This window comes from Dama dama, chromosome 12 (assembly GCF_033118175.1).
Source record: "Dama dama isolate Ldn47 chromosome 12, ASM3311817v1, whole genome shotgun sequence".
In the NCBI taxonomy this organism is placed as follows: Eukaryota; Metazoa; Chordata; class Mammalia; order Artiodactyla; family Cervidae; genus Dama; species Dama dama.
The window spans coordinates 18,721,701-18,746,809 of record NC_083692.1 but is presented as its reverse complement, the minus strand read 5'-3'; the positions used below and the strand labels follow the sequence as shown (position 1 = coordinate 18,746,809).

General features: G+C 42.1%; 2 protein-coding genes and 1 non-coding gene across 4 annotated transcripts in view; 2 read left to right on the top strand and 1 right to left on the bottom strand.

Annotated features, from left to right (window-relative positions):
• The first annotated feature begins 157 nt into the window (after positions 1 to 157).
• Positions 158 to 5,207, top strand: ACOT6 (acyl-CoA thioesterase 6). 2 transcript variants are annotated; one of them, XM_061156696.1, is made up of 3 exons: positions 158 to 800; positions 2,711 to 2,913; positions 4,559 to 5,207. In XM_061156696.1, the coding sequence occupies exons 1-3, from the start codon at positions 344 to 346 to the stop codon at positions 5,162 to 5,164; spliced, it is 1,266 nt and encodes a 421-aa protein (XP_061012679.1). In that variant the 5' UTR covers positions 158 to 343; the 3' UTR covers positions 5,165 to 5,207. The 2 variants fall into 2 exon arrangements, with proteins under 2 accessions (XP_061012679.1, XP_061012680.1); XM_061156697.1 differs by having other exon boundaries at positions 753 to 800; positions 2,829 to 2,913.
• A 7,552-nt stretch (positions 5,208 to 12,759) lies between these two features.
• Positions 12,760 to 12,866, bottom strand: LOC133067493 (U6 spliceosomal RNA). Its single transcript, XR_009695285.1, has one exon. It is a non-coding gene; the product is annotated as a U6 spliceosomal RNA (small nuclear RNA).
• A 3,918-nt stretch (positions 12,867 to 16,784) lies between these two features.
• Positions 16,785 to 25,109, top strand: part of DNAL1 (dynein axonemal light chain 1) — a 41,623-nt gene continuing 33,298 nt past the window's right edge. The window contains exons 1-2 of the mRNA XM_061156706.1: positions 16,785 to 16,905; positions 20,415 to 20,721. Coding sequence (XP_061012689.1) covers positions 20,719 to 20,721 — 3 coding nt within the window. The 5' untranslated portion in view covers positions 16,785 to 16,905; positions 20,415 to 20,718. The remainder of the gene's footprint in view (positions 16,906 to 20,414; positions 20,722 to 25,109) is intronic.

Genomic DNA, 25,109 nt, shown 5'->3' with positions numbered 1-25,109 from the left:
GGGTTTGGGTGGATTCCGGGAGTTGGTGATGGACAAACAGGCCTGGCGTGCTGCGGTTCATGGGGTTGCAGAGTTGGACACGACTGAGCGACTAAACCGAACCCTGGACTGCAGGATTAATAATTAACGGTAACTTTCGCTTTAGCAGCCACGGTCTTCCACTCAGGCAGTAGCGGACCGCACGTGCTCCAGGAGACCTCACAAAGCAGCTTAGCAAGTGTCCCTACGACCACCAACTGGAGTAACTCAAAGGTTCCAACTGCGGCGCCCTTTTAGGGAGTTGGAGAGACGTCGGGCCCTGCCCTTCACTCTGACGGGCCACGCCTTTTCCGTCGGGATCTGGATGGCTGTGACGGTGACGCTGGAGCCGGCGGGCCGCTGCCGCTGGGACGAGCCCGTGCGCATCGTCGTGCGCGGCCTGGCCCCGGGGCAGCCGGTCACGCTGTGCGCGGCCCTGCGCGACGAGAGGGGCGCGCTCTTCAGGGCCCACGCGCGCTACTGCGCCGACGCCGCCGGCCTGCTGGACCTGGAGCGCGCGCCCGCGCTGGGCGGCAGCTTCACGGGGCTCGAGCCCATGGGGCTCTTCTGGGCTCTGGAGCCCGAGAAGCCCTTGCTGCGCCTGGTGAAGCGGGACGTGCAGACGCCCTTCGCCGTGGAGCTGGAGGTGCTCGACGGTCACGAGCCCGGGACCCAGCTGCTCCTGGGCCGGGCGGTGCACGAGCGCGACTTCCTGGCGCCCGGGGTGCGGCGCGAGCCGGTGCGCGCGGGCCGGGTGCGCGCCTCGCTCTTCCTGCCGCCAGGTGAGCCGCTCCCTTCCCAGGCTGTTGTGGAAAGCTGGGTGTAGAACCGAGACCCTGGGCGGCCCCTTGCCTGCCTACGGAACCTGTGGTTGTGGAACTTCTCCAAACTCGCCCCCAAGCTCCAGAGACTACCGTGAATTCTGGGTGGCAGTTTCTCCTCTAAATTTCAGGGCACTGCCTGCAGGTACTTCCACTCCCTTAGCTGTATGCTAAAAGTTCATTCAGCCCACTCAGAAAGGACATTTACGCTGCTTATGTGCCAGCCACGCAGCTGTATCTCAGATATTAATACTAATATTAGGCAATGACTTCTGCTGATGTGCAAGAATGATTTTTGCTTTCTTTCACATCAAACTTACTGAAAAACAAACAAACTCCTTGCAGGTCCCCTCCTCCTGTCATAAACCATCTGTCAGTGGTCCTCAACCTGGATGATTTGCCCCACTCCAAGGGTATCTGGCAATATCTGGAGACATTTTTGCTTATCACAACTGAGGGTGGGGGGCTATTGGCACCTAGTGGGTAGTGGGTAGAGGCCAGATACGGTGCGAAACACCCACAATGCACAGGTCAACCCCACAACTAGAATTATCTTGCTCAAAGTATCTATAGTGCTAAGGTTAGAAACCCTAGTCTAAGTAAAAACAAGATGCTTGCTAGGTAAAAGTGGTCTGCAAACCGGACAGCTGACCCACCTCTTCCAACCAAATTCCTGACTGAAACCCCTACTATATATAAATGCTGGCGCTGCCACTGTTCACCGAATCCCTAAACTGAATTCTGTAATAATTCTCCAAAACAGGAAGCCCTACTTTATTCTTACAGTTCTTTAGCAATTTACAACTTTAACTGGTTGCTGCCCACTCAACTATGAACTCCTGGGGCTGGAATTGTGACTTACATATCCCAGAGGCTTACACAGGGATATAATACGATCTCAATAAATCATGCTGACTGATTCAATAAGAATCTCCTAAAGACTTTCAGTTTTTAAAAAAAAATTTTCACTGCCCGGCCATGATATTTCAATTAAGTCAACTGTTAACTATTTTAGTACTACTGTGGCCCACTTAAAATTTACTGTGTTCTGACTCAAAGACTTTATGTAAACAATGTAGAAAAGTTCAGTCATTTAACAAATATATATTAAATCAAGGATTATGCTACATACAGTAGCTAGCAAAGTCAGACGTGGGCCTCACTGTACCTCACACCAAATAGAGTATATAGGCAACTATACTTGGATCTATGAATGGTAAGTGCTATGATATGGGACTTGTAGGCCCAGGGTGCTGGTGGGAACAAATGAAAGGCTACCTAATTCAACTCAGCCTGAGGGGGTTGGTGGGGGAGGTTGGGAAAGCTACCAGGAATGGAGATCTAAACTTAAATTTGAAGACTGCTGAATCAACCAGGTCAAAAAAGGTGGCGAGGGGAGGAGAATAGTGTACACCATTTTCAGGGGCCAGTGAGAACAGGGCACATTTAGGGATGGCATTCTTTAAGGCTGGAGCAGGGAGCAAAAGGAATTGGGGAGTATATTCTAATAATCCCCTGTATATGTAGAGTGTTTTACAGCTGTCAAAGCATTCTCGGGGTTTTTTTTTTTTTTTTTTTTTTAAGGAAAATTTGGTAGAAATGTATATTTCATGCTGTTATTTCTAACTTGGTTTATATTATCATTATTGTTTTTTGCAAATATGTGAAAAATTCTGGAGAAAATAAGGCATTTTGTTCCTCCTCCCTTCTCCCCTAAGTTTATTAATAAAAAGTGAAAAGAGTCCACCTTAACACCCCCACTTCATCCCCAACCTTCCTTGCCTTAAAAACTCCTTTTTGTGGGCCAAATTCTGAAACGCAAGAATATCTTCTTAGGGCCTAAAAGCCTTATGATTTGTGGTGCTCTCCAGGCAGCAAACCCTTCCCTGGAATCCTCGACCTGTTTGGAAGTAGTGGTGGCCTTTGTGAATACAGGGCCAGCCTCCTGGCCGGACATGGTTTTGCTGTGCTTGCCCTGGCTTATTTCAGATTCGAAGACCTCCCTGAACATCTGAATGATGTGTGCCTGGAGTATTTTGAAGAAGCCGTGGACTTCATGCTACAGCATCCAAAGGTGGGTTCTGGTGCTTGCCTGAATGCAGAGCAGAGCGGGTGAAGCCAACACAGGGCTGGATCCAAAAGCTCTACCAGGACACCCAGGGCTGGAAATATGGCATGAGAGACAAAGGCTTATTCAAAAGTTGTCAGGATTATTGTTTTCATGTCTACCTCTCTCTCTCCAATCCCCTGTGGCTCAACTGTTTAGTTCCCTTTAGTTCTTGATCAGAATTCAAAGAGTTGGACTTAAAAGTCACTAACCTTAAGTTCTGGTTCTGGGCCTACTACCAAGTGGCCTTATCATCCTGAATAAAGGAGGTGCCCTCTCTGGGATTCAATTTTTCTCATTTATAAGATTAATGTAGGTTCTTCCCTGGTGATCCAGTGGTGGTCCACTTGCACTTATACTGCAGGGGCCAGAGGTGTGATCTCTGGTCAGGGAACTAAGATCCTGCATGTGCCTCCCCCCAACCCCCCGCAAAAGAAAATTAATGTAAATGTATAGAGGAGAAAAGTTTGCCTATAAAGAGATTTTTGAAGGAATCAGTGACATTTGAATAAAGGCATTTGTATTTGATGATGTGAAGGAATCATTAATTTTGTTAAGTGTGTTAACTGCATCATGGTTTTGTAGATAAAGTTCTTATCTGAGACTGAAAAAGTTAATTAAAACAGTTTGGAATTATTATAAATGGAATGGAATACATACTCTTTGCTACTATCTAGACTTAAAGAAACTCAAACATTCTAATGTTAAGGAATAAGAGGTACTGCAAGGTCTAACTCTGTTAGAATTCAGGGACTGGTCTCAACAAAGCTGCTAAACCTAGATGATCATGAACTGATGGTTTACTTATGGGTTATAAGGCCCCAGGAACAAGAGACTAATACATACTATCAGGCTTCTACTGGGAGCCTTTTGTTTTAGATGACCACTCTCTGGCCTTCCTTTGGCTGCATTCCTGCCCACAGGGTGTGGAGTTTGAGGGACCAAGGGAAAGTGTCTACCTGGAAACCATGTGCCCCTCCCACCATGCCCTTTAGATCTGGAAGCCCAGAATTATATGCCAACCAGCTCTGATCTTGCTTCTAGGCCCTATGCCGCTTCTCTGGGTCCATTAATGGGAATATGCCTAGGTCTTAAACATATAGGCTGGGGTGTCCATGTGTAAGGGGGCTGTTAAGGTACATGATGGAGCCAGGGATGGGAAGAGAAGGAGAGCTGGCTAAAAACCAGAGACTGGGGCAGGGGCTGGTGCTCCCCCCATGCCATGTTCCAGTACAGAACTTCAAGGAGGTCCAAGATATAAAATTTGAACCCGACCTTATAACTTGTTATGGAGGTGTGTTTATCAAGGTTACAGGAAAAATATATTTTATTTAACTTAAATATTTGTAACTTTTTAAAGTATTTAGGTATAGGGTATATGGGCCTCTGTGTGTACTCTTGACCCAGTTGCCATAAATGTTAGTGGAGGCCCTGTGTACTAGGAAATTAATTGATTTGCTCATTAGAAAATACATTTGAACTTTGTGGACTGTTGCATAAGAACAGAAAGCAAATGACATTTCAGAAAGCTGCCTAGAGAATGTAAAATCACAGTTAAATTCTCCATTTATGAATTCTAAACTTGTTCTCTCTCTCTCTCTCTTTTCATCAGGTGAAAGGCCCTGGTGTTGGGCTTCTTGGCTTCTCCAAAGGAGGTGACCTGTGTCTCTCAATGGCCTCTTTCTTGAAGGGCATCACAGCCACTGTAGTTATTAATGCCTGCGTGGCCAACACAATAGCTCCTCTGCGTTACAAAGATATGATTATTCCTGAGCTCAGCTATGACCTAAAAAAACATACAATCACTGAGTCAGGCTTTTTAAATTTTGTGGATATTTGGGAAAACCCACTGGAGAAAACGAACCACCAAAGTCTTATTCCATTAGAAAAGGCCCAGGGGCCCTTCCTGTTTATTGTTAGCATGGATGATCATAACTGGAAGAGTGAAGTCTATGCTCGTATAGCCTCTGAACGGTTACAAGCCCATGGGAAAGACAGACCCCAGATAATCTACTATCCAGGAAGTGGCCATTGTATTGACCCACCTTATTTTCCTCTTAGTAGAGCCTCTGTGCATGCAGTTTTGGGCCAACCAGTATTCTATGGAGGTGAGCCAAAGGCTCACTCAAAAGCACAAGCAGATGCCTGGCAGCAAATTCAAACTTTCTTCCATAAACATCTCAATGGTAAAAAATCTGTCAGGCCCAGCAAATTGTAACACTGTAATCATAGACTGTATATTAATAAAAATCCTGGATTTCCCTGGTAGTCCAGTGGTTAAGAATCTGCAGGGCACATGGTTTCAATCTCGGCTCCAGGAAGATTCCACATGCTACATACAGTACAACTAAGCCCACGTGCCACAACTCCTGAAGCCCAAACACTCTAAAGGCCATGCTCTGCAACAAGAGAAAGTACCACAAATGAGAAGCCTGTGCACCCCAACTAGACAGTAGCCCCGCCTTGCCACAGCTAGAGAAAGCCTGTGTGTAGCAATGAAGACCCAGCACAGCCAAAAATAAGAAAATAAATTAAAAATAAATAAAACCATCTTATTTAAAAAAAAACAATCCTATTCATACAACATGTGTTGGGTTTTCCAGAGCACCTAGGAAACTTTTTGTAACAAAGCAAGCATTTCTGACTCCTTGTCAGGTCCTACCAGGTTCTCAGCCCTAGCAACCCTACTTTCTAAACTAGTGGGTCCATCCCTTTCTCCCCTGAACTTTTCCCAGTGTATATAGGCTAAACCCTGATCTTCTCTGTAGGACCAAACTTAACCTTAAGCAGGAAAAATATAAGTGCCTGCTCAAGTCTCAACTGCTGGCCTAGATTTGGCCTTGAGTTCTGGTTTTGAGGACTGAGCTTTTGTTCCACTGAGAGTCCCATACACTCTTTGGGCCCTAACTGACCATATCTGGCTCCCTAGTGATTCAGACAGTAAAGAGTCTGCCTGCAATATGAGAGACCCAGGTTCGATCCCTGGGTCAGATATATCCCCTGGAGAAGGAAAGGGCAACCCACTCCAGAATTCTTGCCTGGAAAATCCATGGACAGAGCAACCTAGTGGGCTACAGTGCATGGGGTCACAAAGAGACACGACTGAGCGACTTAACACTTTTTGACCATATCTGAAGCTTGGGAACTTGCCCACTGAAGTCCTTTAAGGAATGGACTCTGCTTCATTCTTGTCTCTGAACCCCACTCTGAGGTTTGGGAGCATCAACATAATATCTTAAGCTTTGCTTTTATTTTATAAATGCAGAGCTTTGCTTTTATGACCAAGGACCTAGACTTTAATCTCTTCCTTACTGAGAAAGTACCCTTTACAAATTTTGAATTTAAAATTCAAAGGATACTTTACAAAATAAAATTGAATCCTTTATCAAAAAAGCATTTGTTGTAAGCCAAACAGTTTATGATACATGATATATTAATACTTATTCTTTCTTTATTGTCTAAATTTTCAATCTTGAAACTTGGCTACCTAGAGGAATGCCTTAACACCAGCAGATTTGGGGGACTTCATCTTTGGAAGTCAGATTATAACTGTCAAATCAGATTTCCTCTCCATACCATCTGTTCCTATTAACTTCCTACTGGGAAGGACTGGGATCCGTCTGTCTCAATCCATTGCCTTGTACTGGGCACTATCTAGAGTTATGAGACCAGAGCAAAGGCTCTTCTGTGAGTGCAAGAATATTTTTCTGAGACACATCACTTGGTTTGCTGAGCACACACTAAGTCTTTCACCAATCTGAGTCTATTCAAGCAAATGCCCATTAGACCTTAACTAATGAAAAGAAGCCCAGCGTGCCGCAGTTCATGGAGTCGCGAAGAGTCAGCCACAACTTAGCAACTGAACAACAACAATGAAAAGAAGGGTTTCTTAGAAGTTACCTAGTTTTGACCAGTTGTTTAAAAATATGTGTTGAGTGTATTTATTGTGTAATATAATTTTCTGTAATTTGAATCCTTGAAGCCTCTGCTTTAACTCACTCCTGGGTGGTTCTACTACCCTAGAGATGCCTTTGGGATGGGACATCATAGAAAGAAGTTATAAAGCAAGTGGCTGGGAGGGTAAGGGCCAAGGTAACACCAGAAGCTAAATATGAGGATGATGACTTAACATCTCTGCATACTAAAGAATTAGGTGTAGGGACAGCCCTCCACCTCCATTTATTTCTTACTGATAAAGTAGCATTGAAATGCCCTACACTAAAGATATTTGGTGACTTTCCCCTCAGAGTTGATTATATGTGACCAGTTAGCTCTAAGAACAATATGAAAAGGCAAAAATATATGATGTTGAAAGACAAACCCCCCAGGTTGGTAGGTGTTCAGTATGCTACTGGAGAAGAGTGGAGAAATAGCTCTAGAAGGCATGAAGAGCCTAAGCCAAAGCAGAAACAATGCCCAGTTGTGGATGTGACTGTTGGTGAAAAGTAAAGTCCGATGCTGTAAAGAACAATACTGCATAGGAACCTGGAATGTTAGGTCCATGAATCAAGGTAAATTGGAAGTGGTCAAACAGAAGATGGCATAAGTGAACATTGGCATTTTAGAAATCAGTGAACTAAAATGGACAGGAATGGGCAAATTTAATTCAGAGGACCATTATATCTACTACTATGGGCAAGAACCCCCTTAGAAGAAATCGAGTAGCCCTCAGTCAACAAAAAAGTCTAAAGTGCAGAACCTGGGTGCAGTCTCAAAAACAACAGAATGATCTCAGTTCACTTCCAAGGCAAACATTCAATATCACAGTAATCCAAGTGTATGCCCCAACCACTAATGCCAAAGAAGCTGAAGTTGAATGGGTCTATGAAGACCTACAAGACCTAGAACTAACACACACACAAAAAAAGATGTCCATCATAGGGGACTGGAATGCAAATTAGGAAGTCAAGAGATACCTGGAATGACAGTCAAGTTTGGCCTTGGAGTACAGAATGAAGCAAGGCAAAGACTAAGAGAGTTTTGACAAGAGAATGCACTGGTCATAGCAAACATCCTCTTCCAATAACACAAGAGACGACTCTACACATGGACATCACCAGGTGGTCAACAGATTGACTATATTCCTTGTAGCCGAAGATGGAGAAGCTCTCTATGGTCAGCAAAAGCAAGACTGGGAGTTGACTGTGGCTCAGATCACGAACTCCTTATTGCAAAATTCAGACTTAAATTGAAGAAAGTAGGGAAAGCCACTAGGCAATTCAGGTATGACCTAAATCAAACTCTTATGATTATACAGTGGAAGTTGTAGGGAATATGCTATGCACAGCCCTGTACTATAATTAACAGGGCCTCTTTGAAAAATAAAAATGACTTTCTCATCACCCCTAGGTGAAGGGCTGGGAATAGTAAAAAGTACATTGTGGAAAGATATCTTGAAAACAAGATGTTGAAGTACTGATGTGACTGATGGAAAGCCATTAGTGACTGTTCCGGTAACCAGAGCCTTGAGGGAGTTGCTGGGAAAGGGTGTCACTAGCCGAAGGGCTAAACAAAGTCATGAAAGGCCTGAAGGTTTGACACTGAAGTGACGTGAAGTCGCTCAGTCATGTCCAACTCTTTGCGACCCCATGGACTTTAGCCTACCAGGCTCCTCTGTCCATGGAATTCTCTAGGCAGAATACTGGAGTGGGTTCCCATTTCCTCCTCCAGGGGATCTTCCTAACCCAGGGATCGAACCCAGGTCTCCTGCACTGCAGGCAGATGCTTTACTGTCTGAGCCACAAGGACTGTGCATTGTATATCTTTATCCCTGATCCGAGATTGTAAAGAACAGATATCTCTAGAACATGAAGAAGTAGTAAGGAAGTAGAAGTTAACAATAAAAGGCATGCAAGGATTAGGATCTGGGCTTTTGCCTGCAAATGGCATCAGCTCCTGATCCACACTTTATTTCTGAGTCTTATTTTTCCTTATTATTCTGCGGCACCACTCCCTCAGGTCATTTTGTGGTTGGACTGGTCCCAGCAGAAGTGACAAATAAATTCAAAGGATTAGATCTGATAGAGTGCCTGAAGAACTATGGACGAAGGTTTGTACGTAACATTGTACATGAGGCGGTGATCAAAACCATCACCAAGAAATGCAAGCAGGCAAAATGGTTGTTTGAGGAGGGCTTACAAATAGCTGAGAAAAGAAGAGAAGCTAAAGGCAAAGGAGAAGAGGGAAAATATACCCATCTGAAAGCAGAGTTCCAGAGAATAGCAAGGAGAGATAAGAAAGCCTTCCTCAGTGATCAATGCAAATAGAGGAAAACAATAGAATGGGAAAGACTAGAAATCTCTTCAAGAAAATTAGAGATACCAAGGGAACATTTCATGCAAAGATGGGCACAATAAAGTACAGAAATTGTATGGACCTAATAGAAGCAGAAGATAGAAGAGGTGCCAAGAATACACAGAAATACTATGCAAAAAAGATCATGGCCCAGATAACCACCATGGTGTGATCACTCACCTGGAGCCAGATATCCTGGAGTCCGAAGTCAGTGGGCCTTAGGAAGCATCACTACAAACAAAACTAGTGGAGGTGATGGAATTCCAGTTGAGCTATTTCAAATCCTAAAAGATGATGCTGTGAAAGTGCTGCACTCAATATGCTGGCAAATTTGGAAAACTCAGCAGTGGCCACAGGACTAGAAGAGATCAGTTTTCATTCCAATCCCAAAGAAGGGCAATGCCATAAAATGTTCAAATTACTGCACAGTTGCACTCATTTCATTCACATGCTAGCAAAGTAATGCTCAAAATTCTTCAAGCTAGGCATCAACCATATGAGAACTGAGAACTTCCAGATGTACAAGGTGGATTTAGAAAAGGCAGAAGAATCAGAGATCAAATTGCCAACATCCATTGGATCATAGAAGAAGCAAGAGAATTCCAGAAAAACTTCTGCTTCAATGACTATGCCAAAGTCTTTGACTGTGTGGATCACAACAAACTGTGGAAAATTCTTAGAAGAGATGGGAATACTAGACCACCTGACCGCCCTCCTGTGAAACCTGTATGCAGGTCAAGAAGCAGCAGTTAGAACTAGACATGGAACAATGGACTGGTTCCAAATTGGGAAAGGGGTACATCAAAGCTGTATATTGTTACCCTGCTTATTTAATTTATATGCAGAGTACATCATGCAAAATGCCAGGATGGATGGAGCACAAGCTGGAAACAAGATTTTGGGGAGAAATATCAATAACCTCAGATATGCAGATGACACTACTTTATGGCAGAAAGCAAAGAGGAATTAAAGAGCCTCTTGATGAAGGTGAAAAGTGAAAGTGTTACTCGCTCAGCTGTGTCTGACTCTTTGTGACCCTGTGGACTGTAGCCTGCCAAGCTCCTCTGTCCATGGGATTTTCCAGTCAAGAATACTGGAGTGAAAAAAAAAAGAATACTGGAGTGGATTGCCATTTCTTTCTCCAGGGGATCTTCCCAACCCAGGGATAGAAGCCAGGTTTCCTGCATTACAGTCAGTCTTTACCAGATGGAAAGCCCTCAGGGAAACCCTAGAGGAGAGTGAAAAAAGCTGTCTCAAAACTCAACATTCAAAAAACAAAGATTATGGATTCAGTCCCATCACTTCATGGCAAATAGGTGGGGAAATGATGGAAACTGTGAAAGACTTTATTTTCTTGGGCTCCAAAATCACTTCAAACAGTGACGTCAGCCATGAAATTAAAAGATGCTTGCTCCTTGGAAGAAAAGCAATGACAAACTTAGCATATTAAAAAGCAGAGACATTACTTTGACAACCAAGGTCCACCTAGTCAAAGCTATGGTTTTTCCAGTAGTCATGTATGGATGTGAGAGCTGGACAATACAAAAGGCTGAGTGCTGAAGAACTGATGTCTTCGAACTGTGGTGCTGGAGAACACTCTTGAGAGTCCTTTGGACTGCAAGGAGATCAAACCAGTCAATCCTAAAGGAAATCAACCCTGAATATTCATTGGAAGGACTGATGTTGAAGCTGAAGCTCCAATACTTTGGCCACCTGATGTGAAGAACTGACTCATTGGAAAAGATACTGATGCTGGGAAAGATTGAAGGCAGGAGGAGAAGGAGTTGACAGAGGATGAGATGGTTGGATGGCATCACTGACTCAATGGAGAGGAGTTTGAGCAACTCCAGGAGATGGTGAAGGAAAGGGAAGCTGGGCATGCTGCAGTCCATGGGGTCGCAAAGAGTAGGACTGAGTGACTAAACAACAAGCTTTAAGATTTCAAAAAGTTTTCTTGGTGTTAAAAAGTTACCTAAAATATAGCAAATGTTAATTAAAAGGGAGAAAGTGAAAAGGTATCCATAAAATCGAGCCAGAAATGAGTCCCATACAATAGTGCTTATTGTGAAGTTCTATATACTTGCTTTGATTGGGCCACTCATTCAGCTGTTTGTTTTCTAATTTCTATGCAAAGAAGGAAACAAGTTACAGAAAATTTACAGCACTCATCAAATAAAAGCAGAGCTTAGAAATCAATTCCTCCCAAAGGCTTTCTTACTAAAAAACATTAAATGATTAAAAGGTAGTACCCTGAAGGTTGCCTCTAACAGCAGATATAAATCCCAGGATCCACCACTTACTGTGTGACCATGGGTAAGTTATTAATTTCTCTAAGCCTCCATTTCCTTATATATAAAGTGGAGATAATTATAGTGATAATAATGGAAACTACTTCACTGGGCTATTGTGATTGAATTAGATTGTCTAAGTAGAGCATGGAACATATTTAAACTCAAATATTAGGGTTTCCCTGATGGCTCAGATGGTGAAGAATCTGTCTGTAATGTGCAATGCAGGAGACTTGGGTTCAGTCCCTGGGTTGGGAAGATCCCTTGGAGGAGGTCATGGCAACCCACTCCAGTAGTCTAGCCTGGAGAATTCCACGAACAGAGGAGCCTGATGGGCTACAGTCCATGGAGTCACAAAGATATGGATATGACTGAGTGATATTTAAACTCTCAAATATTAGCTCTTATTATTTCAGATGAGGAAATTGAGAGCTGGGAGGATTAAGAAATATACTCAGTTGATAGGAGAATAGGGTCAGCCAACTCCAAAGTCCAAGGCCTTCACACAGCTTTCCAGCTGGATGAGATAAGCTCAAATAGTGTAGATCTGACTGATGAGGAATACTGGGAAGTTAAAGGTTTATTAGGGTCACATATTGAGGCTCCATAAACCAAATTGGACAGTTAAAATTTATTATTTTTTTTTTATTTTTTCCATTTATTTTTATTAGTTGGAGGCTAATTACTTTACAATATTGTAGTAGTTTTTGTCATACATTGACATGAATCAGCCATGGATTTACATGTATTCCCCATCCCGATCCCCCCTCCCACCTCCCTCTCTACCCAATCCCTCTGGGTCTTCCCAGTGCACCAGGCCTGAGCACTTGTCTCATGCATCCAACCTGGGCTGGTGATCTGTTTCACCATAGATAATATACATATTTCGATGCTGTTCTCTCAAAGCATCCCACCCTTGCCTTCTCCCACAGAGTCCAAAAGTCTGTTCTGTACATCTGTGTCTCTTTTTCTGTTTTGCATATAGGGTTATCGTTACCATCTTTCTAAATTCCATATATATGTGTTAGTATACTGTAATGGTCTTTATCTTTCTGGCTTACTTCACTCTGTATAATGGGCTCCAGTTTCATCTATCTCATTAGAACTGATTCAAATGAATTCTTTTTAATGGCTGAGTAATATTCCATGGTGTATATGTACCACAGCTTCCTTATCCATTCATCTGCTGATGGGCATCTAGGTTGCTTCCATGTCCTGGCTATTATAAACAAAAAATATGGAACGCTTCACGAATTTGCGTGTCATCCTTGTGCAGGGGCCACGTTAATCTTCTCTGTATCGTTCCAATGTTAGTATATGTGCTGCCGAAGCGAGCACTGGACAGTTAAAATTTAAAATGTTAAGAAATAAGGAACCATTTATAACATACTGATTTTTATTTTTTAATGACTGCCAATAATTTTCCCTTATGCTTAGTGGCTCAAAAAGTTGAAGGTAAAAAAAAAAAAAAAAAAAAAAAGCTTAATTAGAAACACACAAAAAAGTAACAAAAACAAAAAACAAATCAGAAAATATAGCCAAATTTAGCCCATTGTTCTGCTTTTCCTTGTATACCTATTGCCCTTGGATGTACTTTCATCAGGGTGAGACAGGTCAGTGAACCATTTTGAAAGCAAATATATGTTTTTGTCAACCATTGATTATTTTTTAAAAAATTGTATAAACCTGTTATAAATATCAGCCAACTGAAAGCCACAAACACTTCTTAATTCTTTCGGAGTATCATGATTAAGCTATTGTGTACATTCATTTTAAATGGTCTTTGAACACTGGGAAGGTAAAAGCTCGTGGAAGGCATTCTATTTCTTCAGGTGATACATGCTGAGGTGCATAAAATCCATCATTCATGTCACTTTAATGATGAATGTGGGGAGCAGAAGTCAAAATTACTTGAGTTGTTTTCTAAAACTCGGAGTCAGCTATATGTTGTACAAAGACAGACTTTAAACAAGTACTTTTCAAAAAGACGGGATTGTTGGTCCAGTAACTATGTGCTTTCAGTGGCAAATATTTTCCATCCATGAATCAGAATACATGACAATTACTGTCTTACTTATGGGATAAGTGGGATAAGATGCATATTTGAAAATGAGGTTGTTCCAAAAAGAATTCTAGATTACATATCCACACATCTTTCATGACACAGAAATTTAATAGAATGTTTTTACTTGGGTTAATTTAAGGGACTAGATCTGATAGACAGAGTGCCTGATTTACTATGGACGGAGGTTTATGACACTGTACAGGAGACAGGGCTCAAGACCATCCCCAAGAAAAAGAAATGCAAAAAAGCAAAATGGCTGTCTGAGGAGGCCTTACAAATAGCTGTGAAAAGAAAAGAAATGAAAAGCAAAGGAGAAAAGGAAAGATATTCCCATTTGAATGCAGAGTTCCAAAGAATAGCAGGGAGAGATAAGAAAGCCTTCCTCAGTGATCAATGCAAAGAAATAGAGGAAACCAATAGAATGGGAAAGACTAGAGATCTCTTTAAGAAAATTAGAGATACCAAAGGAACATTTCATGCAAAGATGGGCTCAATAAAGGACAGAAATGGTATGGACCTAACAGAAGCAGAAGATATTAAGAAGAGGTGGCTAGAATACACAGAAGAACTGTACAAAAAAGATCTTCATGACCCAGATAATCATGATGGTATGATCACTCACCTAGAGCCAGACATCCTGGAATGTGTAGTCAAGTGGGCCTTAGGAAGCATCACTATGAACAAAGCTAGTGGAGACGACAGAATTCCAGTTGAGCTATTTCAAATCCTAAAAGATGATGCTGTGAAAGTGCTGCACTCAATATGTCAGCAAATTTGGAAAACTCAGCAGTATCCACAGGACTGGAAAAGGTCAGTTTTCATTCCAATCCCAATGAAAGGAAATGCCAAAAAATGCTCAAACTACTGCACAACTGCCCTCTTCTCACACGCTAGTAAAGAAATGCTCAAAATTCTCCAAGCCAGGCTTCAGCAATATGTTAACCATGAACTTCCAGATGTTCAAGCTGGTTTTAGAAAAGGCAGAGGAACCAGAGATCAAACTGCCAACATCCGCTAGATCATCGAAAAAGCAAGAGAGTTCCAGAAAAACATATATTTCTGCTGTATTCACTATGCCAAAGCCTTTGATTGTGTGGATCACAACAAACTGGAAAATTCTGAAAGAGATAGGAATACCAGACCACCTGACCTGCCTCTTGAGAAACCTGTATGCAGGTCAGGAAGCAACAGTTAGAACTGGACATGGACCAACAGACTGGTTCCAAATAGGAAAAGGAGCATGTCAAGGCTGTATATTGTCACCCTGCTTATTTAACTTCTATGCAGATTAAGTCATGAGAAACGCTGGGCTGGAAGAAGCACAAGCTGGAATCAAGATTGCCAGGAGAAATATCAATAACCTCAGATATGCAGATGACACCACCCTTATGGCAGAAAGTGAAGAACTACAGAGCCTCTTGATGAAAGTGAAAGAGGAGAGTGAAAGAGTTGGCTTAAAGCTCAACATTCAGAAAACTAAGATCATGGCATCTGGTCCCATCACTTCATGGCAAATAGATGGGGAAACAGTGGAAACATGGCAAACTTTATTTTGGGGGGCTCCAAAATCACTGCAGATGGTGATTGCATCCATGAAATTAAAAGACGCTTGCAACTTGGAAGGAAAGTTATGACCAACCTAGACAGCATATGAAAAAGCAGAGACATTACTTTGTCAACAAAGGTCCAGCTAATCAAGGCTCTTGTTTTTCCAGTAGTCATGTATGGATGTGAGAGTTGGACTATAAAGAAAGCTGAGCACTGAAGAGTTGATGCTTTTGAGCTGTGGTGTTGGAGAAGACTCTTGAGAGTCCCTTGGACTGCAAGGAGATCCAACCAGTCCATCCTAAAGGAGATCAGTCCTGAATATTCATTGGAAGGACTGATGTTGAAGCTGAAGCTCCCAATACTTTGGTGCAAAGAGCTGACTCATTTGAAAAGACCCTGATGCTGGGAAAGATTGAGGGCAGGAGGAGAAGGGAATGACAGAGGATGAGATGGTTGGATGCCATCACCAACTCAATGGACATGAATTTGGTTAAACTCTGCGAGTTGGTGATGGACAGGGAGGCCTGGCGTGCTGCAGTTCATGGGGTCACAAAGAGTCTGACACTACTGAGCAACTGAACTGAACTGAACTTTGGTTAATTAATCTCATTTTACACATGCATTTTAAGGTAGAATTCTATGGTGGAAAACAAATTGTAAATTACATATGTCAATACATCCTTACCGTATAAGATTCAAGTAATACAGATAAAATTTTAAAAACCTCCACTCATTAATCAGTCTTAGTCTTCCTCCAGAGGTACTTACTAACTTGAATTGTAGCCTTCCAGAACCATATTATATAGATGTATACACAAATATTTATATGAATGAAGACATATGGTTTCATTTATGGGTTTAATGCCTTTATCTTTAAAAAAAAAAAACCCATAAATGTCATATAATGTATTCTTTTCCCCCTGCATATAAAAATATATGTTTTAAATAATTTTGCCAGACCACAGGACAGTATAGATTATTTCCAGTGTATCTGTACTCTACCTCATCTGAAACATTTAAATCTAATTTCAGGAGTCTTTTTTTCTTTCTTTTAAGTCTTGCTTAATCCTGGAAATATAATTTCAAGCAAGATAAGGAATTCGGCGGGAGCCTAGTACGTGTGGTGGTTTAGTCACTAAGTCGTGTCTGACTCTTGCGACCCCATGGACTGTAGCCTGCCTGTAGCTCTTCTGTCCATGGGATTCTCTGGGCAAGAATACTGGAGTGGGTTGCCATATCCTTCTCCTCTAGTACGTGGAGCCTCCTTCAACTAGGTTTAGGAAACAGTGTCCCGATTGCCAGGGAGGGATTTTTAGAGGCGGCATTTTCTATCAGAAATCATTAACTTACCATTCTCGATACTTCGAAGGGCAGGGATCCACTTTGGGATCTCCAAAAGCTCAACTGACCCCGGGCCCTCCTAAGTCACCCCTTCCTGGGGCCCTTTGCTGAACGGCGCCCCAGGAGCCAACCCAGGTCCTCTGGCCCACCTGCCGGCTTCTGCCCTCCGGGCCCCGCCCACCGTGCCCCGCCCTGTCGAGCCGAGCCGCTGCCCCTCCGGGCCCCGCCCCTCTCCGGGCCCCGCCCCTACCAGCTGCACGCCAGCAGACCACGCCCCTTCCCAGCCCCACCCCGCCCCGCCTACTGGGCCCGGCTCCCCTGGCACCAAGCCCCTTCTGTTTCGCTGCGGTCAAAGCCCCGAAGATCTCAGCACCCCGTGGCCGGCTGCATTTCGAACCCCCGAGACCCCGTCCAGCTTCGGAGGTGTGTCCACGTCATCCCCTTCCTTTCAAAAGGCCGCGACGCCTAAGACCGGGCTAACCAATGAGTTTCTGGGTATTAAAGTGGAAGGCTCAGGTTCCACGAAGGGGGCACTTTGGGGGGTCAGTGACCGAGGCTGCCTCGTCCTCTCGTCTGCCCACTATGAAGCAGAGGGCCGAGGGAGCGGGGGTGTGTTGGGCTCGGATAGGGACCAAGCTTGGCGGAGACTTCACAAGGCCTGCAGCCCAGGTGGCTTCTGTGGAGCCTCACGCCGACCGGCCTGAAGGATCCCTGCCTCCCCAAGGATGCCGAGGGTAGTGAATGAAAACCCTCCTCCCTGTGGTGGCGACCGTCCACCCCGCGCCGTGGTGGCTGGCAGTGCAGCTGGCCCTGGCGCTCGCCTCTTCCCGCGAGCAGCACCGGTTCTCCTCTTGGCCCTTGGAGGTGGGGGGTGGGGGTGGCCGGCCACCTACGCGGCTTCCTGCTGCCCGCTGGTGGGTACGGCTTTTTACGCACAGGGCCCTGCAGTGGATTTAAGGACTGGACTTCGAAACTAGCTTGCTTTGGTAGCTAATTTGGCGTCTGAAAATAACGCGAGTGCCTTAATTCCTTTGTTTTGCCACCTAAATATAGGTGGGACATTCATTCCTCTAAATCATGGTCGGGATTTAAATTTAATCTGCTTAGGTGCCCATCTTCCTAACTTCTAGTGAGGCAGAGTTATTCCTTGTGAGCATACATCTTGCAAGTTTGCTCTTACCAAACCTAAAATTGCTTTAGTTTCTAGCGTTCAATGCTTGTCTGCCTATCTCTGCTAGGCGGAGCTTTGTGTAAATTTAACTTTTTTCGTTATCATTTCTTGTTAAAATGGTGAGAGTAGTAGATACAAATATTGTCTGTCAGTGGTATCTGTTCAAGACCCAAAGTGACTGAGGTCACAGTGTATTATTCACGCTTTCGTACTCCCTTCATGTTAAGGTAAAGATGACCTTTTGGTTGTTTCTGACATACTCTAATATTGTGGAGACCTTCACCATGATGAGAAAACTGTTGTGTTATTCATTTCATAGGTCAAAGAACAGCTTATTTATAGTATAAATGAGGAACCAAGGCCTAAAGTGTTTTAATCAAATCAAATTAATCAAATCAGACAGTTAGCTGATGTTAAAATCAGGGTGCAGTCAAATTCTTTGAGCTCTAACTCTGACCTTTATAAACACTGGCTGGGTGAGTGAATCAATGAATGAAATAATTGGGTTTTTAAGAGCCCAGTATGGCATATGCCCGCCTCTCACGCTCAGGATCCTTAGGAACAACTAAGTATCATTTAAATGAGAGATTTAACATTTTCATAGCTAGGGGATGAGAGAGGGTAGGTTTTTTTGGAAATAGCCTATAAAGTCCTCACAGATTTCCATAATGGGAATTAATTAATTGAAATAAACAAAATTCTCAGTTTTATTTAATGTGATAATCACATTAGAATTTTGAAGCCTGTGGCTGGAAATTCCATTGCCAGAATGATTTGAGGGTCTGTAGTTATGTCTTTTTCATGGTTTGCTTTAGTCTTTTTGGACCTGATCTTGAATCTAGAAGTGCTTGAGAGTTATCTGATTTTAAACAGAGCAGATCAAGATATGCTGAGATATCTGAATGTTGAGAAAACCACCTTGTAAAAACACTACCTTAATATGTACACTCTACAACTTGTTTCTAGATTTGAGAATTTAACAATGGTCTCTGGCACTGGAATTTTTAGGCCTCTTAGTTTGGTTTGTATCCTAGTGTTCTTGTTTCTTCTTCTGTACGTATATGGATTTATTTGGCACTTTTAATTGGAATAACACAGAAGTATATATCAGAAAAACTAGGAGGAGGCAACTGGCTGGGAAATTCTCTTAAAGTGGTGATTGAATAACATAATCTCCAGTAGGGGTGTTGAAAGAGAAATAGCAGGCCAACATTAGGAGGATATTAATTTGACATTTTACTACCTTTCCACCCATACTGTTCACTTTATATTACACCTTCATTAGACCTTTAAAGTAATTTAAACCTTGTTTAATTACAGATTTTGGTCAGTAACTTTGACTGAATCTTAAGTTTATTGAGAAGTCAAAGGGCCTTTTAAAACTTAATGTCTTTTTTTTAAATGAAGTATTATACTTTTATAACTCAAAACCTGCAGAACCTTTTTTTAGATTTACCAGGATTTACAACTTCAAATCATTTCCATTTCTTTGGTGCTAATTTTAGTAATTTTTTCCCATTTCCTAGTGATTTCCTCATGGAGGGAGGGTTAGAATATAAAACCATTTGTATATATGCAGCTTTAAAGTAGCCTGTTGTCTGGCAGAAAACTCTTTGATATAAATCACAGCAAGCCCCTCTGTGACCCACCCCCTAGAGTAATGGAAATAAAAACAAAAATAAACAAATGGGACCTAATTAAACTTAAAAGCTTTTGCACAATGAAGGAAACTATAAGCAAGGTGAAAACAGCCCTCAGAATGGGAGAAAGTAATAGTAAATGAAACAACTGACAAATAATTAAGCTCCAAAATATATAAGCAGCTCAATACCAGAAAAATGAACAGCCCAATAAAAAACAGCAAAAGACCTAAACAGACATTTCTCCAAAGACATAAACACATGGAAAGATGCTCAACATCACTCATTATTAGAGAAATGCAAATCAAAACCACAATGAGGTATCATCTCACTCCAGTCAGTATGGGCATCATCAAAAAGCCTACAAACAAATGCTGGAGAGGGTGTGGAGAAAAGGGAACCCTCTTATACTGTTGATGGGAATGCAAACTGGTACAGCCATTATGGTGAACAGTGTGGAGATTCCTTAAACAACTGGGAATAGAATTGCCATATGATCCAGCAATCCCACAGAATAAAAGAAATACATGTACCCTCAATGTTCATTTCAGCACTATTTACAATAGTGATATGGAAGCAACCTAGATGTCCATCAGCAGATGAATGGATAAACAAGTTGTGGTACACATACACAATGGAATCTGGAATACTACTCAGCTATAAAAAGGAATGCATTTGAATCAGTTCTAATGAGATGGATGTAACTAGAACCTATTATACAAAGTGAAGTCAAAAAGAGAAAAATAAATACTGTATATTAACATATATATATATATGTATGTGTATATATATATATATATATATGGAATTTAGAAAGAGGGTACTGGCAATCCTATATGCAGGAAAGCAAAGGAGACACAGATGTAAAGAACAGGCTTTTAGACTCAGTGGGAGAAGGCAAGGGTGGGATGATTTGAGACAACAGCATTGAAAAGGGATGGCCAGTGAAAGTTCAATGCACAAAGCAGGGCACCCAAAGCCGGTCCTCTGGGACAACCCAGAGGGATGGGGGTGGGGGGTGAGAGGGGTGGAGTGGGGTGGGGATGGGCTGGGGCGGCGGGGGGGGGACTGTTACAGGGAGGTTTAAAAGCTTTAAACTCTAAGCACCTACCTCACTCCAGATTCGCCTGAAACTACTTTCACAAGAGAAAAAGATATCTCCCCACCTCTCTACGAGGTTAAGCTCCCGAGCTCCCTAAGTCACTCTCAGCTGCGCTGCAGTTCCTGGGAAACGAGCGCCGCCGAGCCACCCGACTCCGGCGAACGCTCGCAAGGTCCCACAATGCCCCGCTCGCGCCACCGTGAGGGCGGAGAGACGAGACGGCTGCCCGTGTAGGGAATCCGAGGCGAGCTCCGAGAAGTGCGCATGCGCACTGACCCCGGCGGACCCTAGCAACCAGAGCAGTGACAGTAGCAACCGCCGGAATGGTAAGTACCCTCTAGGCCTCGCAGCCAAAGCTGCGAGTAGATTGAAAGTGGAAAAGGGTAACTGTGGAGGGTTGAGGGTGGGGGACGTCCTTGAACACCGGAAGGGAGCGAGTAGCGGATGCTTGCTCGGTGGATTCAGAGGCCTGGGGCGAAAGAGAAGCCCTGGCATTGGGTTGTCTGGGGGTGAGAGTGGCGCGGACAGAGAAGAGGCAGGGCAAAGAGCAGAAAATTCTCGAAAAAGAGCGGATTAGAGTGGGACAGGTGATGGAAGGAAGAGTGTGAATAAGGATGTCTTTTTAATATAAGTAATTTACCCCCCACTCCCAAGCGAGATGGAGGGTGGGGTTGGCTACGAGAGATTGTGTGTAACACCGATTGCTGTAATGTTTATAAACCTGAGATGTGCCCATGTTGCAACTCTGAACGACTCTCAGTTCAGTTGTTAGTAACATTGTAAAACCCTCTCTGATAGAACATATTAGGATAATGTTTCTCAAATTTAAGTATGCATAAGTATGATTTTGGAGTAAACTGGAGTGCTGATTATGAATTTTTAACATAAGTGGGGATTTTCAGAAATGTGCATTTCAAGTGACTCTAAAATTAGAGAACTCCCCCTGACACTTTGAGAAATATTGCTCTCTTAGGCTTGAAATCTGTCGGTGGTCCATGCAATCAGATCTCTTTGTGAAGTAATGATTTTACCTAGTGATGCTCCTCATTTCCTACTTAAATTGAGCACTGTCTTGCTTACATACTTGGTAGATCCAACTAGTAGTTTAGGTTGTTGGTTGGTTAAAGACCCAACCAAAGCTATTTAGCAAAGTATGTGATTGTCCTGCCTAATGGAAATATTTATTGTTGTTCAGTTGCTAAATCGTGTCCTACTTTTTGCAATCCCATGGATTGCAACAGGCCAGAATTCCCTGTCCTTCACTATCTCCGGAGTTTGCTCAAACTCATGTCCATTGAGTCCCTGATGCTATCTAACTGTCTTATCCTTTGCCACCTCCTTCTCCTTTTGTCTTCAATCTTTCCCAGCATCAGGGTCTTTTCCAATGAGAAATATTTATAAAGAATAAGTTTAACTAGTTTTCTGCTATAGAAGTGAGCAGAAATTGAACCCTGGAAATTCAAATGAGGAAAACATGCCTGCCCTCAGCCACCAGGTTAAATGCTGCTCTTAAAAGTAGTTTTCCTTCTACATTTCCTATTATATTCCACAGGCATTTAGCTGGGGAAAAAAAGGAAAGTTTAAAAATTCTGGAACATAGATTTATATTCAGGTGAAGAAATAACTGGCCCTAAATAATTCTGAAAGTAGGAACCATAAGAATTATTGAAAATCTTCAAATAGAGAATCAGAACTAGTAATTAAGTGAAGCTCACTGAAGCGGCAAGCATGTAGTTTTGGGGCCCTCTAGAAATACTGTCCCACATAGTTTTTTATTTAAGAAAATTAGCTTCTAGTGTCTTAAAAATGATCATATTTTACACCAAAATGCAGATTTCTGGCTTCTCTGAAAAATCAGAAATACCATATTTTACTATCAGACACATCTTTTTTTATATTTTTGTATTACTGAAATATGATGGTGTGATATAATTGGCAGCATATTTTCTTTCCTGATGGTACATAAAGTAAGGGTGTTACTTTCAATTAACAAGAGTTTTCATATTTGAAGAAATGTGATATTAGGGTAACTCTGGTCCCAAGTCCCACATGCCAGTGGTTTTCTAGAACCAAATAGTGGTTATCCTCTTTACATGGCCAGCTTTACCCATTAATGATGTCTATTGGTTATTTAGACATTTCAGGTTTTAACTCCTGCTACCTATAGGGGAACTAGTCACTTTATAGACCAGTTGATAGATAACTTGATTGCTTCCAACTTGAAAGTGTTCCTATAAGTGTCTTTTTTTGGATCCATCCATGGATTTCTCTAGGGCTTCCTTAGTGACTCAGTGGTAAAGAATCCACTTGCCAAAGCAGGAGACGTGGATTTGATCCTTGGGTTGGGAAGATCCCCTGGAGAAGGAAATGGCAATCCACTCCAGTATTCTTGCCTGGGAAATCCCAGGGACAGAGGAGCCTGGCAGGCTACAGTCCATGAGGTTGTAAAGAGTCAGACATGACTTAATAACTAAAGCAACAACAACAAGGATTTCCCTGGAAAATATACCCAGGAGTGAGATTGTGGGATCATAGGATCTCTGCATACTTAATTTCCCTAGGCACTGTCAGATTGGGCCCCAGAACAGCTATACTATTTCTTACTTCCTTCAGTGATGCATGAAAGTTTCTATTTCTCTACATTCTCACCAATTTTCTGACTTTTGCCTATATAAGGATGTATTTTAGTATTCCATTGTTTTACTGCATTTCTCTGATTTTCAGTGAGTTCAAATATCCCATTGTTAATCATCATCTGGATTTCAGTTTCTATAAATTTCTGTATTTATTTTTTGCCAACTTTTCCCTTTTTTAAATTTGGTTTTTAATTTCATGAGTTCCTTGTATATTCTAGATATTAGTCCTTTGTTGGTTTTATTTTGAAAATATCTCTCAATTTTTCTAACCTGTCAACAGTGTTCTGCATTTGCTGTACTCCATCTATTCTAGTATTTATTAGTTTATTCTATTGCATTTTCTACACAGATGATCATCTACACATAGTTTTATTTTTTAGTGTAATATTGATAAAGATCTTTTGTACCATGTTAAACAGTAGCAGTGGTAGGAAATAGGCATCCTTGATGTGTCTGGGATCTTAAAGAGAATACTTTTTTGTTTTCTATTGAAGTATAGTTGATTTACAGTGTTGTTTTCTGGTATATAGCAAAGTGATTCAGTTACACATATTTATGTATATTTATATATATTCTTTTTCATTATAGTTTCTTTCAAGACATTGAATATAGTTCCCAGTGCTAAACAGGGACCTTGTTGTTTATCTATTTTATAAATAGTAGCATGTATATGTTGTTCCCAAATTCCTAATTTATCCCTCCTCCATTTTTTCCCTTTGGTGACCATAAGTTTGTTTTCTATGTCTATGAGTCTACCTCTGTTTTGTAAATAAGTTAATTTGTAACTTTTTTTTAGATTCCACATGTAAGTGATATCATATGATATTTGTCTTTCTCTGTCTAGCTTACTTCACTTAGTATGATAATCTCTAGGTCCATCCATATGGCTGCAAATGGCATTATTTCATTCTTTTATGGCTGAGTAGTATTCTATTGGGAGAAGGCAATGGCACCCCACTCTAGTACTCTTGCCTGGAAAATCCCATGGATGGAGGAGCCTGGTAGGCTGCAGTCCATGGGGTCGCTAAGAGTTGGGCACGACTGAGCGACTTCACTTTCACTTTTCACTTTCATGTATTGGAGAAGGAAATGGCCACCCACTCCAGTATTCTTGCCTGGAGAATCCCAGGGATGGGGGAACCTGGTGGGCTGCCATCTATGGGGTCGCAGAGTCGGACACGACTGAAGTGAAGCAGCTGCCGCAGCAGTATTCCATTATACATATATATGTACCACATCTTCTTTATTCATTCATCTGTCAATGGACATTTAGCCTTGTCTTGGCTATTGTAAAATTGTGCTTCAGTGAACACTGGAATGTATATATCTTTTCAAATTATGGTTTTCTCCAGATATATGCCCAGGTTAGGACTGCTGGATCATATATAGTATTTCTCTTTCTAGTTTTTTTAAGGAACTTCCATTCTATTTTCTGTACTGGCTGCACCAATTTACATTCCCACCTAAAGGGCAGGAGTGTTCTCTTTTCTCCAAATCATTGCCAACATTTATTATCTGTGGACTTAAATTAAAAATTTTTTTTTTGTTGACGTATAGTTGATGATTTTGAAATTATGGTGCTGGAGAAGACTCTTAAGAGTCTCTTGCATTTCGAGGACATCAAACTAGTCAATCCTAAAGGAAATCAACCCTGAATATTCATTGGAAGGACTGTTGCTGAAGCTCCAGTACTCTGGCCACCTGATATGAAGAGCCAACTCATTGGAAAAGACCCTGATGCTGGGAAAGATTGAAGGCAAAACAAACTCCAAGAGATAGTGGATGACAGAGGAGCCAGGCATGCTGCAGTCTGGGGTCACAAAGAGTCAGACACAGCTTAGCAATTGAGTAACAATGACAACAACAACAACATAGTTAATATACAGTGTTGTGTTAGTTTCAGGTGACCGCAAAGTGAATCAGTATAGACTTTTTAATAATGGCTGTTCTGACTCGTGTGAGATGATACCTCATTGTAGTTTTGATTTGCATTTCTCTATTAATTAGTGATGTTGAACATCTTTCGTGTGCCTATTGGCCATCTGTATGTCTTCTTTGGAGAAATGTCTGTTTAGGTT